The sequence below is a fragment of the Mytilus galloprovincialis genome, chromosome 4 (assembly GCF_965363235.1).
Source record: "Mytilus galloprovincialis chromosome 4, xbMytGall1.hap1.1, whole genome shotgun sequence".
Classification (NCBI taxonomy): domain Eukaryota; kingdom Metazoa; phylum Mollusca; class Bivalvia; order Mytilida; family Mytilidae; genus Mytilus; species Mytilus galloprovincialis.
In genome coordinates, this window is record NC_134841.1 from 13,635,865 (window position 1) to 13,650,460 (window position 14,596).

The 14,596-nt window shown below is 32.2% G+C and overlaps 1 protein-coding gene across 2 annotated transcripts in view; it reads right to left on the reverse strand.

The window, feature by feature from the left end:
- LOC143071405 (transient receptor potential cation channel subfamily M member-like 2) overlaps positions 1-14,596 on the reverse strand; it is a 32,510-nt gene that overhangs the window by 3,117 nt on the left and 14,797 nt on the right. The window contains exons 10-16 of one of the 2 annotated variants that reach the window (XM_076245666.1): positions 14,325-14,402; positions 13,662-13,808; positions 7,176-7,445; positions 3,593-3,788; positions 2,819-2,984; positions 1,334-1,515; positions 548-592 (exon numbers count right to left, since the gene is read on the reverse strand). In XM_076245666.1, coding sequence (XP_076101781.1) covers positions 548-592; positions 1,334-1,515; positions 2,819-2,984; positions 3,593-3,788; positions 7,176-7,445; positions 13,662-13,808; positions 14,325-14,402 — 1,084 coding nt within the window. Of the gene's footprint in view, positions 1-547; positions 593-1,333; positions 1,516-2,818; positions 2,985-3,592; positions 3,789-7,175; positions 7,446-13,661; positions 13,809-14,324; positions 14,403-14,596 lie in introns of those variants that run through there. The other variant, XR_012976894.1, reaches the window with a different exon arrangement.

Genomic DNA, 14,596 nt, shown 5'->3' on the forward strand with positions numbered 1-14,596 from the left:
TACAATGATAAAGAAGCTACGATTTTTCGTTAAAATTATAATTAACGTTCTTAAAATGTCCCTTTTGCAGATATCAAGGCGATCAGAAAATCGGAAAAAAATCATTTGAAATGTGTTTTTCTGACAATGTACGCACACAAATACCCCCAAAATCGGACTTAAATGCAGTTTAATCTTATCAAAATAGATGTAAGGTGTGTTTATTATTAATGTTATGAATCATTAATCCGACAAGCTTTCATTTAAACCATTACAACTGAAATTTCCATTAGAAATTAAAAATTAAGCATGGGTGTACTAAAAATTCGACATTTTTTGAAAATGACCCATATAAAGCATGATCTGCTTCCCTAATGAAGCAATTGAGATCTTCCCCGGTTTCCTTTGGGATTCGTGTTGCTTATTTTTAAATTGTTCGTTGTCGTGTTTTGAGTTACTTTCTTTATCTGCCATGGCGTGGTCAGATTATTTTTGACTATTGAGTTTGAATGTCCGTTGGTATTATTTTTTTCTCTCCTTTCAGAGTGTCATATGAATATATATTTACCTGAATTTTCCGTCTTGTCTTTTACTGTATGAGACGAACATTGCACTATTAATATAATACATCATTAAACTAGAATATATACCCATAGAATACAATGTCTGCCCCCATTATCACCTTTCCATATTCCATTAAACGAAATATCTTTGTCAAGATCCTTTCGTATTGACATATCAAAACAAGGTAATTGTAATGCATATGTGCATTGTGTTGCAGATAATGTAGCCTCAATTTCGTAATAAACAGCCTCGCGTCTTTTGTGTTAAACCTAAACAATTTTAGTTTACAGTTATTTTATGAAACAGTAAATTGAAAATGTCAAACGAGTCTGTAATCCAGTGGTTGTTATGGGTTTCTGTCTATCATAATTGTATACTTTTTTCTCGTATTGATGTGTTCTAGTATAAATTAATCTGTTGGTTTTCACATTTTGTCTTTTATAGCCTACTATACGGTATTGGTTTGGATTACTGTTCAAGAATTAAAGATAATCTGTGATTGTTTATATAGTTTTGTTCTCTATCATGTCCATGTATAGTTGTCTTATTGGCATTTTGAACACGTTTCAATATACAGGTCGTGTGGAATTTTTTTTTTTGAAATATTTATATTTAAAAAAAAACTTCACTTTAGATATATATAATTTGAAAATCACATATGATCAGGTAATTTATAAATAATCAACCTTTTACAGAGTTCAAAAATCGCATCAACGAAAGTATCATTTTCATGTTTTATCAGCATATTAAAGTAACAGTGCCTTGTTTGGAATAGTTATGACATACCAACCTTTTTTTTTCTTACAACAGTTCAATTTAACATTTCTGCGGCGTAAGATTTTTACTATTTTCAATGGTAAAAATGGTAGGTTTAGGGGAACCGGATAACGTCTTCTGAACTCAGTTATGATCGAATATCTCCAAAATTTCCACAATCGATCTGAATTTTGCTGAACTTCTTCAAAACGGTATCTAGAAAAAAGATTTGTGTTTTAAATTGCCTTTAATTGATCAATACTAATGTACAAGACAGGAGATGTGCACCTTCTATCAGTACACTTATTAGTTAGTTATTAACTATGAGTTCGAATCCCGACAATGGAAGACATTTGAAATTGTTGTGATTTATATATATATATATATATATATAAAGACCTAGATAAGGGGTTTGCGCGTGCAAATGATAAGAGCCACACTGACCTGGTACAGTATAAACAAAGAAAAGGCGCAGCAAAATTGTTCCGTTTGTTTTTACATACAATGTCGCCTTTACTAACCTTTCACGATTGATCCGTGCCAATAGGCAAATTATTGCCAAGCACCCAAAATTATCCAAGATCTTTTCCAATCCATCTGTCTAAGCTTTTCGGAGACTAGCAAGTATGAAAGACTTATTTGTGAGAGCTGACGTCTCCTCAAATAAAACCTGTTCAAACTGCAGGATGGTGCATGTCGTGAGGTAAAAGAAGATGTCTGACTTGCCACCAAATACTGAAAACCCAAACATTTACTTGCCACTACACTGGGTCTGTGTACAGTATATTTTGTAATGTAACTTGCAAAACCATGAATGCTGTATACTTTCTTCAGTGTCTATGTGGCATGCAGTATGTTGGCAAGGCAGAACAGCCATTTAACAAACGCAAGCAAGACCTTCCCGTAAGTCGTCATTGAAATCGCTTTGGCGATCCCAAGCTAATCTAATAAACCTTACCATCACAATCATATACCACAACGAGGGGTGGTCAAGGGCAAAAAGGTTTGCTCGGGAAAGGTTTTGGATAAGAAAGCTAAGGACAGTTTTTTTCAGACTCTTACAGCTTTTAGGAATTATTTTAATTATACTTGTTTAAATTACAGGGTTCTTTTCATTTGGTAGTGATGTACATGTACGCAGTCACATTCAATTATTGAACCTTAGCCAAAACATATTACTGTTAGTATTTTTTTTCTAATCATTTTTCAAACTGCTATTTATTTGGGATGTTTAAATACACAATTCAAGATTGTTTAAGTTTTATAATTAGAATAGTTTGATATGATTCATTTTACATCGTGGTCATACTGATGAAGGATATCTGTTAACCGAAATATTTACAGTTACATTTGTTCTTTTTATTGTTCTTTTTTTGGTGGTGTTGTACACTTTTAGACTGGTTATATGTGATATGTTGTTAGTGTACTGTATTATATTTATATGATTCATCGCTCCGTAAGATTTATCGATGGCTATTGTTCAGTCATTTTTAATATGTATGTATCTATATATACTCACGTGAATAAAGCAATAATGAGGTTAACCAACAAGAGGTTCGTGAACAGCATGTATAAAGCAGCGATTAACAGTACTACCCAGTCATATTCAACACAACGTTCAATATCTGGGTTACTTTCCCAATCAGCTTCCACAAACGTACATGTATTATTGTCATTGTTGACGCCTAGTAAATGAAAAGTCATTGTAAGAATAACTGAATGAGTCAATTCTTCATCAGTAAGTTAAAATATGACGACAGTTTAAAAGGATGTGTACAGATGAGTGTTTGTCCTTCTAAAACATTACAAACTAATTCTTTTACCATGATATTAAATGCAACTGTAATAAAAGACTGCAGTAAATGATAAATGTTAAGTATTGTTAGAGGGCTTGTACGAGGCTCATTGCAATTAATTAAACATACAGTTACTGTTCAATGAATGTCGAATATAAAACCAGTCTTATTTTTACTGCACACCTTAGGCAAAATTAAGAAAGTGTCCTTTACCAAGAGTTCAAGTTTGTAACAGAGTTTCAATTATCGTAATTCTGAAAATAGCATAATTATGTATATGTAGTTTTTTTTTGCTCTTTTGATATAGGTAAGAAAATCAATTAACTGTCAATCTCATACTTGTAATTCTTTTGTTTCACTTACGATACTACAATGTTTAAGATTGACGTTTACACATGTTGTATACAATTTTGGAAAAAAAACATTTTTTTGGTTGCGTTTTTTGAAAGGTGTTTTGTTTAAAGATGAAAAAATGGTGTTTTATTTTTTTTATTCACCTTGTAACTCATCAAGAAACAATTCGCCATAAAGCTGCCAATATGGTAAGGATATGATTTTCCAGATTCTCCAATATGTTTCACTTTTCTGTGACCACATGTCGTAATGACTGGGATACATGTTAGCATGATAAAGCACTCCAGTGCACATCATGAAAACAATAAATATCCACACGAACTTTATCAACTCTACTAACTAAAAAAGTTATTTTTTGTTTTTTTAAAAGATATATTACAATTTTGAATAAAAGTGTTAGCTTCTTTGTATTGTAAATTTTTATAATTTATTTGGTAATATGTGTATATGCTCAATATTTTATGGTTATTTTCTTGACAAAGCACACACATAGCGACACTCGTCTCAAAAGCTAACCAAACCTGTTAAACAGACTGATTCGGAAAGGATATAGTTAATGATGATGGAAGTGTTTAACGACCTTGACTGACTTTACAGCCCTCGCACGGTCGGTGGATATAGTTACGATATCGATTCTGTTGTGAAGATATTAATGATTGTTTATTTTGGTATTTATATTAATTCCCTCATAGAATGTTTGCATTGGTAATTATAAATACATTTATTCTAAAACCAGTTGTTGACATGATACGGGTTATATACTCTGACTTCTTTAAAACTGAGTTTTACTGTGCGTTTTCTATGTGTTTATTAATTCAACATTGGCTAGAGGTAAATCGAGAGGGTTGAGATAGCATAAACATGTTTAACCAAGCAGCAGTTTAACATCTATCAAGAGGCAGGAGCCTCTGGCCCCTCTGAGTTTTGTATGGTTGTTTTCTTTAAGTTTTAGTTCATTTATATGTTTTGGAGTTTAGTGTAACGTCTATTTCACTGAACTAATCCACAATATTGAATTTACAGGCCAGCTGAGGACCACCTCCGGGTGCGGGAGTTTCTCTCTGCATTGAAGACCCATTGTCTGCTCTTTTGTCGGGTTTTTGTCTCTTTTTAAAAAAATACCCATTTCCATTCTCAATACTATTATCAATATACAGCTACGATATGCATTACTATTAACGTCGTAAAAAAAATAACTGTTTCGTCTGAATGTACATTAAATATATTTTAAATTTGATGTTTACCTTTTTGGGCTTGTTTGTTACATTTGCTTGTTTTTAAAGTGATTCAGATGATAACACAATGTTGACTGCTGTACCCCTATATTTGACATTTTGACCTATTGTGTCAGTTTGTTTTGTTCATGCATCGTTGTCAATATTATGGAATTTGATGCGACTGTAATACAGGTGAGCGTTTTAGCTAGTTATAAAACAAGATTCAATCTACCATTTTCTACATAAGAACAATCTATGTCCTTAGATTCCTGTACCCAAGTCAGGAATATGACTGTTGATATCCATTCGTTTGATGTGTTTGAGCTTTTGATTTTGATATTTGATTAGGGACTTTCGAGTTCAGTATTTTTGTGAATTTATTGTTTAAATTGAAGATGACCGATACATATGTTTTTTGTGACATATGAAATTCCGTTATGATAACACCTTTCCATACAAATGATTATGAACATGCTTTGACGAAAAAGTTTATTGAACTTTGTTATGATTTGACAAGTTAAAATGAGAAGATACATAAGATACTAAGTGGACAATAAAAAGGGGAAAAAAGAAAGATACCAGTGAGAGACTCAAACTCATTGATTGAAAATAAACTGACAACGCCATGGCTAAAACTGAAAAAGACAAAACAGACAAATAATATTACACATGACACATAGAAAACTAAAGACTAAGCAACACGAACCCTAGTTAAAACGGCGGGGGGGGGGGGTTTCATGTGCTCCGGAAGAGTAAGCAGATCCTGCTTCATATGTGGCACCCGTCGTGGTGCTTATGTTATTACAAATCCGGTAAAAGTCTAATTGGATAGGTCACATTCGTGCAAAGGGAAGGGTATTGTAGTTACGACATAAGGAACATATCCGATCTGTGAAACGGTTATTCCATAACGGTATACCAACTCGTGATGGCGTCCGTATGATGATTCTGAACTGTTGGTTTAATAGCTTTCTTGCGAGTAGCAATCCTCTATCAAGGAAGTCATGATAGGAAATACAAGCCCGGGAATGTCGTATCAATTCAAAGATATATACTTCGTATGCATGCGAAGCTGGAATGTTGCTACATAGAAATGGACAGTTCACAATTGGGAAGTAGTTTTCAACCGACCTTCATTGTCAATAATTAGATGTAAGTCAAGATATGAGGCAGACTTAACTGTATCTCTAGTTCGATGGGGTAGATTCGTTTAACAGAGTACCAAATGTTGTATTATTCAGTAAGAGAACATCATCTATAGAACGGCACGTAAAGTTAACTTCTTATCTTTCTTTCTTTCTAAGAAGTTCCTGTGTGAAACAAGTCGGCAGGAAGAGGGGCTAAAATTGGTTCCTAATGAAATTCTATCAGTCTGTTGAAGAACACGTCTTCCAAACGTCACAAATATGTTGTCAAAAAAACAATCAAGCATCTTGATAATGTCGGTTTCAGAGATTTTTGTTGTTTGAATCAGAGTGATTCTTAACAAAGTATGATTTATCCCTCCCCAAAACAAGATACTTGTATCTACGTTCGTCATTCTTTTAAATGAAACAAAGTTATACCAACTCTTTAAATTTGTCTTTTAGTTTGAACATCATCAGACAAAATGTTTTAAAAGGAAAGTTACATTTTAGTAGCATTTAAGTTATCTGAAACTTGTTTTAAGGGTGAGGTTTGTGTGTGCTATAGGTTGCATTTCTGTAAATATTGACAATGCAATTTCCCGTAGGAACTCCTTTTACGGCTAAAACTGTACCACTTTTACTATGAAGTTTTGAACAATCTTATCCTAGAATTGAAAGTTCATTTGCACCACAATTTTTTTCAAAGGTCAAAATATAGGGCTGTGCGGCATATTTTCAACGTTTATATGCCCTGAACTTCTCAGAGTTTAAACTTACACTAATTTTCTTAACTACCCCTACCTCAAATGAAAGGTTACCACAGATGTCAATGTAAACAATATGCACGTGTTTATTTACTGGTAACATTCCCAAGTTCTGTCTCTGCGATATGGAATACAGAGAGCATAACTGGGAACCAGTATGTAAACAAAATTAATTTTCTATGAATATTCAATTTCTCCCCAAAAGAGGCGTGTTTTCAGAAACAGCTGTATTTACAAAGTGCAACCTCTAACAATGACATTTTATTTTTCATACTGTTTTGCTCATAACTGGCTTGCATATTTTTTGTCTAAATCTTTTTATTCATAAATGCATAGGGATTGGATAATTTACATTGTAACGACAAACTTTAATTTGTTGATGTTTTTTTTAATTTATGAGTTATTTTGTACACCTCAGTGTGAAATGTTTCTCACAAAATGGACTTTTGTCCCAAAATATTTGTAATGAAAATAACATATCTTGGAAAGCTTATTATATGTGTATTCCTTAAAGTTTTAATCTTTGTCTCTGTTAATTATTTGATTATTATTTTGAAAATAATTCCTATACAGATTTTTTTTACATGTTATATAATGTTATATAAGCTACACACTTACCATTTCGCCAATCATTATGATTTTTGGACCGAAGTAGCTATGGACAATCATGCATTGGAGAAATCTCATATACATTGTAAACAGACCTAGGCTGTATAATCTTAGGGTTATTCTGTGGTTAGAAGAGGAATTCTCAATTCTCAGGCATACTGCTGATAGGATTATCAGATACGACAGCAATGTTAGAACTTTCCAAACATTAAAAATGTATCTTTTCAGCTTAAACCACTTTGTGTGTTTACTTCTCTTATACTGTAATCTAATTATAAGCTGGAAAGAAAACATAAAAGAAAAAATAATATCCAGTGTAACTTGTTCCTTTGTTTTCTTGGCATTTATATACTTATATGGAGTTATTTTCTTTCAGAACGACAGGTCATTCTTTTTCAGAATCAACCCGGACGATACCATGTTTCAATTAAATATGCTCAAAGGCATAAAATAATGACTTGTGTGAGGTCATTATTTTCCTTGATAAACATGTAATCTATGATTTACCTGAAAACTTTATTCGTCTAATAGTTTATTGTTGCCGATTTGGAAATTTGTTTTTTTAAAGTTCAATCGATGATAGGTGTAAAGGAAATGGTCATTGTAGTCCCGCATTTTAATTTTAGAAACAAATAACGTTAAGTTTTGTTAATTTATCGCTACAATAAAGAAACATTATCATATATGTCAGATGATTTTTAATGTAGACTTTCATAAAATAAATCAAGATTAAACATATTGGTGTGTAAGATTTTGAAGATCTTATTGAGTCAAACTGAATAGATTGATTGATTTTTGGTTGCTTGTTTAACGTCCAGTGGCAAGTATTTCATGCATGAGAACGATACACACTGAATAGGAAATCATACTGTGACCCACATGTATTTATATTCGTCTTCGTGTCAGTTCTTAACTTTTTAAAATTTATGTATACATTTTACTCAAATGATCAACTAATAAGATAATCTTATAGTCTATTGAATAACATTAACGTAACTCACGAAAGGGTCGGGTGCGGAGGGTATATAATTATATCCTGATTATCTTTTAATAAAATGTATTGCTATTCAAAAGACAATCTTTCTGAATTTTACATTCGATTCAAGTAAAAACAATAACCACTTTTCCGCGATAGAAATAACATAACAAATATAAGAAAAAAAACATACCCCTCCCCCTTTTCCATAAGCTAAGTGGTACAATAAATTACTTACAATGTGTCTTGTATTTTTCATACACCGTTATTGGATGGTAACAATACATTTGTGTCTTACTTCATGCAGTCACAGTAATATTTTTATTGTGTATGGATAATAATTTTTAAAAGGTTTATATCTAAATTATTTAGTGAGTTTTATTTCCCAGCTGCAGGGCGTATTAAAACCTGAACGCATAAGAAAGGAATATTCCACTTTAGTGTTGTCGGTAAAATAGGATACTTAATTTTACAAATCTTTATAAAATTAATAATTTTTTGACGGTATATAAGTCAGATAATGCATATTTTAAGGTTTTTCTTGTCGTAGAACACACCTCGGGGTGTCAGGATTGTTCAAAGAAAGACCTCCCTCCGGTCGGTCTTTCATTTGATCAATCCTGACACCCCTCGGTGTGTTCTACGACAAGAAAAACCTTTAAATATGCATTATCTATAACGTAATTTGCAACCCGACATGTCTTCAAAACCAAATAGGTTACTACTAGGTGCCAGAATTCATTCAGTTGCAGTTATTTAATGAATAGTTATTGGAATTAAAGATACGATTCACAAGCGAAAAGATGACATTTTATAAATTTGCTTGTACTGTTTGACCTTTCTGAGTCGTGGATACCTATTTGAAGAAGAAAATGTTGAACTGACCCAACTCCTTTACATGAAATTATAAACCAAATGATTTCACATACTTATATTTAGATTCAGTTAGTTTCTCCTCCTCAACCGTTATAGTCTGAAGCGTGGATTGTTTTTCAAAATGAATTTTGTATGTGTGTTATACAATTATAGGGAACTTATTTAGAATCTTTAGTTCCATTATATTCCCCATTTCCTTTCTCAATTTTATTTTTTACAGAGTTTGTCTTTAGTGCCGTGTGGAGACAGTAGAGTGCCTCCCTGTGCTTAAGGTTTATGCTCTTATATTATACTAGATTATGGAGTATGTGTCCGAGCGAGAACTTCTCTATGTTCATTACTTTAGAATTATTTATCAAAAAGTAGTATGTTAATATTCAGCCCCATTCGTCTATTTAGTCAGACGTCAGTCGCTACCTTTATATACCCTATCTTTTGTTAAATTTGTCGGGTAATTTATGACAAAAGCGTTTGACGTCTTTAGCCGAACAGTTTTTGTCATTTTTACACAATTCTATTTACTGTGTGCTGGTTCATATTCTGGACGCCAGTCTTTGCTCCTTGTAATAAAATCTACAAATGTACATACCAAAAACAAATATGAAGCTTAGAAATGGAAAAATATTAAATACTAAACTCGTTCAAAGGGTATCTACACGTCTCAATCTTCAAAATCGCTTATCTAAAAATACTACCATCGCTAACAGTTTTAACAATAAAAATCGTGGTTACTCTTCTATCGATAAGTGTCATGCCAGAAAAATGACTTACATGTCCCCGTCTTTCCACCAACAATACGGTAAGGTCCACGTTTAATGGTCGCACATTTTCTTTAAATTTTGAAACTGATATTACTTGAAAAATAAACAGTATTATTTATTTACTCACATGAAACAAACCGGGATGCGGTATTCAGTACGTAGGTTAAACTGGGCGATATTTATCTAAACGCACGCAAGAACACCTGTATCGTTTTAAAAGACCCAATAAATTCAAAAGTGTCAGTTATCAACATCTTAAGAAGCACAACCATCCTATTAAATATTTAACAGTTCAACCTTTAGAAGTAGTAAATAAGCAGCCTGGTGAATCTCATTCAAAGTTTGTACGATCACGGAAAATAATTGAATTAAATTTATAAAAAAATACAGACAGTCTACCCTCTCGGTCTTAATGATAATATCATGGGAATTGGCAATATATCAAGAACCGATTTTGTTAACATTTTGGATATAGTTTCTAAAACTGTTCGTAAAAATCGTTCTCATGGACTGAGAAAAAATCGCAATCAAAGAAAATTTCGGACCAACCATACAAATATTTCGGACCTAATTTCTATTTCAAAACACAACGGTAGACATTTTCTGTTAACCAAGCTTTGTTCTTTACCTATAAATAAATTAAATAAAATTTTAGAGGATTGCAACACAATTTCATATTACAGTCCTAAGTATCAAATTTTTCTAATTAAAATGGCATATTGTTATTCTAAATTGTTTCCAAAAGTTGACCGCCCTGAAGATCACAAAAAACATTTTATTAAAATAAAGTATGTCAATAAAGGTTTTGATTTTATAAATATTGCCGGTATTTTTAACGACCATTCTGTTAAAGACCAAATTCCTGGATATTTTGAGAATACTGAACTCCCTCTTATTTGTTATATTTACAAGAAATCTACCCGGAAATATGTGGTTAATTATAGCCAATTGTGTAAAGATATAAATATCACTGAAAATACACCTATGTCGTGTAATTGCAGAAATTCCGAATACACCTATGGCCCCATTTCCCATGTCATAACAGGAGACCTTAACATCGTTCGCGACCGAGAGTTAAAATCATTCCTCAGTAAAGGACCTAAAATTATTAATTGGAATGAGTGTCGTAATATCATCAACGACTCACTCCATACCTACTGTTTGAAATGGGTAAAACGGGAAAAAGCTGACAAAAAATCTTTTGACTCTTTTTTTAATTCAGTAATGAAGATAGTTGATATTCGAATACAACATTTTAAAGAACATTTTACTCTTAACAACAACCATAAAAACCCTATTTCGCGTATCAAACATAAACTAAAAGAACTAGCCAAGGAATTTGTTTTTGTCCTGGCTGATAAAGCTGCTAATAATATCATTATTGTTTGACGTAAACTTTATATAGAGGTTCAGCAAAAGGAAATCACGAATTCACCAACATTCCAACTGACTTCATTTTCAGAAAACGATATCTGTAACAAATACAAACTTTTAGCTACTTCTTTACAAGCAGAACCAATTACAATGAAAGTCCCAACTATTACTGGCTTCCGAAGCTACACAAAAAAACTTACAAATATAGATTTATTTCATCTTCAAGCCATTGTTCCACTACTTAATTGTCTGTTTTACTTACTAGTACACTTGGTACAATAAAAAACCTGATAATAAATCGTTCAAATAAAGCCTTTGAAAATAGTGGAATTGATTACTTTTGGAGTGTCAAAAACTCGTTGGAAGTACTTGATAAATTGCATGCATATATTGGTGATTTTGAATCTGTTCAAAGTTCTGATTTTTCTACCCTTTATACCACTTTGCCTCATATTCTAATTAAGAAAAAAATTACATCCCTTATTAACTGGGCATTTAAAAAGTCAGAACGCGAGTATATATGTTCAAACTCTTTTATGTCATTTTTGAGTAGCAATAAACAAAAGAACTATGTTAATTGGACATGCTTTGATACTATATATGCGCTTGAATTTTTACTTGATAACATTTTTGTTCGTTTTGGAGATTCCGTATATCGTCAAGTTATTGGTATTCCAATGGGGACTAACTGTGCACCACTTATTGCGGATCTGTTTTTGTATTGTTATGAGTTACAATTTATGACTAAAATTAACAAAGACCCATCGAAACAACATTTGATACAAAAATTTAACAATACTTTTAGATATTTGGATGATATATTGGCTCTCAATAATGACGACTTCAGTATGTATACTAAAGAAATTTATTCTGTTGAACTTACTTTGAATAAAGTTAATACTAACAATGTTACTGCCCTTTCCTCGATCTTGATATCTATATCATTAACGGGAAGCTTAATACAAAAATTTATGATAAAAGAGATGATTTTTCATTTCCTATCGTTAATTATCCAGTTTTAGATGGTGACGTTCCCTTGTCACCATCTTATGGTGTTTATATAGTTCAACTTGTACGATTCACTCGTGTATGTAACAACATTTTAGATTTTAGCGAGAGAAATTTATGTATTACTGAAAAATTATTACACCAGGGTTTTCGATATCACAAACTGGTCAAAACATTTACTAAATTTTATCACCGTTATAAAGAAATAATTCGTAAATATAACTCAACATGCAGACATCTTATACGTTCAGGTATTTCATATCCAATCTTTTATGGTAATATTCTTTACAAAGCACAAAAATGTCAGTATTCACCTCAAAAGCTTACAAACTTTTAAACAGACTTATTAAGAAGGGATATAGTTACGATACTGTTGTCAGGTCATTAAAGATTGCATATTTTGGCTTTAATATTGATTCACTGATAGGGTCTTTGCATCGGAACTAAACACATTTAGTTTAAAAAAAAACAGTTATTGGCATGACACGGGTTATGTTCTTCTCATATATCTTATGATAGTATGATACTAAACCCCTAACGGGAGGGATTGTGCCTGATATTCATATGGTGAAGACATAATCTTTCAATCAGTTTAATTGAGGTCTGGAGCTGGAATGTCAGTTAACTGCTAGTAGTCTGTTGTTATTTATGTATTATTGTCATTTTATTTATTTTCTTTTGTTACATCTTTTGACATCGGACTCGGACTTCTCTTGAACTGAATTTTAATGTGCGTATTGTTATGCGTTTACTTTTCTACATTGGCTAGAGGTATAGGGGGAGGGTTGAGATCTCATAAACATGTTTAATCTCGTCGCAATTTTGCGCCTGTCCTAAGTCAGGAGCCTCTGGCCGTTGTTCGTCTTGTATGATTTTTAATTTTAGTTTCTTGTGTATAATTCAGAGTTTAGTATGACGTCCATTATCACTGTACTAGTATACATATTTTAGGAGCCAGCTGAAGGACACCTACGGGTGCGGGAATTCTCGCTACATTGAAGACCCATTAGTGGCCTTCGGCTGTTGTCTGCTCTATGGTCGGATTGTTGTTGCTTTGACACATTCCCCATTTCCTTTCTCAATTTTATTATTCGTGATACAGTCTAAAAAGCTCATTGTTATACCGTATAGCGGGTTATTTTCGCGGGTGTAAAATTTCGCAATTTTCATCAATAAGGTATACGAAATATTTTTGCATATTATTTTGGCGGATTCAAAACTTTTATAAATGCCTTTGAATGCACACTTTTAATTTGGTGGAATTTATTTTAGCGATTGTATTTTATCTGCAAAATTAAGCGAAAATTTGCACCCCGCAAAAATTACCCGCAATACGATATATCGTATAAGTATTGTTATCAATCAATAACAAGTTCAGCACAGATTGTATTGGGTGTAGATTTTCACTCTTTGTAAAGAAAAAAATGCATGATAGATATTTATAACGGTATGTTTATAGTGAATATTTGCTATATATTTATATTTTTTCGATATACAAACCGGAACAATCATTTCCTCAAAGAAATCAGCAATAAGCCAAATGTACAAAAGCCACTCGTAGATTCCTATATCCCAAACACTGCCTATTAAATCAAGATCTGTGAGTACAAATGCACTAAACCAAACGATTACAGCAAGGACAAATAACTGGAAATGTGAAATAAACGTATGTTATTCTTGAAAAAGAAACATCAATATATTGATTGCATAAATTTCAAATATATCTTGTACAATCTAGACAAGGTGTTTTAGTTTGTTAATTGATATGAATGAAAATATGATAATAAGTTTTATCGCAACACAGGTTAATTATCACGTTGTTTTTCATATTTCATATGAGTTTACGACGTCCCGTCTACTGTTTATGGTGACGTCATCTATTGATGTTGTTGTATTTCATTGTTTATTTTTCTACAAAACGTGGCAAAAAAAAAAGTCGTGCGTGCGATATATTTCTAATACGGACAGTATCGAACCATATAACCCAAGCATAGATATCCTTAGCTGTATTTAGCTTAATGATCTTCAACTTCATATAGTTTGCTTTCGAACTATTTCGATTTGAGCGTAACTGATGAGTCTTTTGTAGACGAAAGGTACGTCTGGCGTACCAAATTATAAGCCTGGTACATATAACTATATAATCAGCATCTTATATCTTACGTAGTGTACTGCAAAAATCATCAATGGTGACACCAATGCCTGTTCCATCCATAAACTTCCGTTAAGTCGCAACACATTCTGTAAAATAAAAACTAACCAAGATCAAATATTGTGACAAAGATAGGAGATAAAACATTAATACATGTAACAGTAGTTAGCACTAGAAATAAAGTTTTATCATATATGTTTACATTAATCATTGTTGTTTTTTGTTAATACATTGATTAAAACATAATTGAATAATGTATTGCCTTATAGTTATTGTAATTACT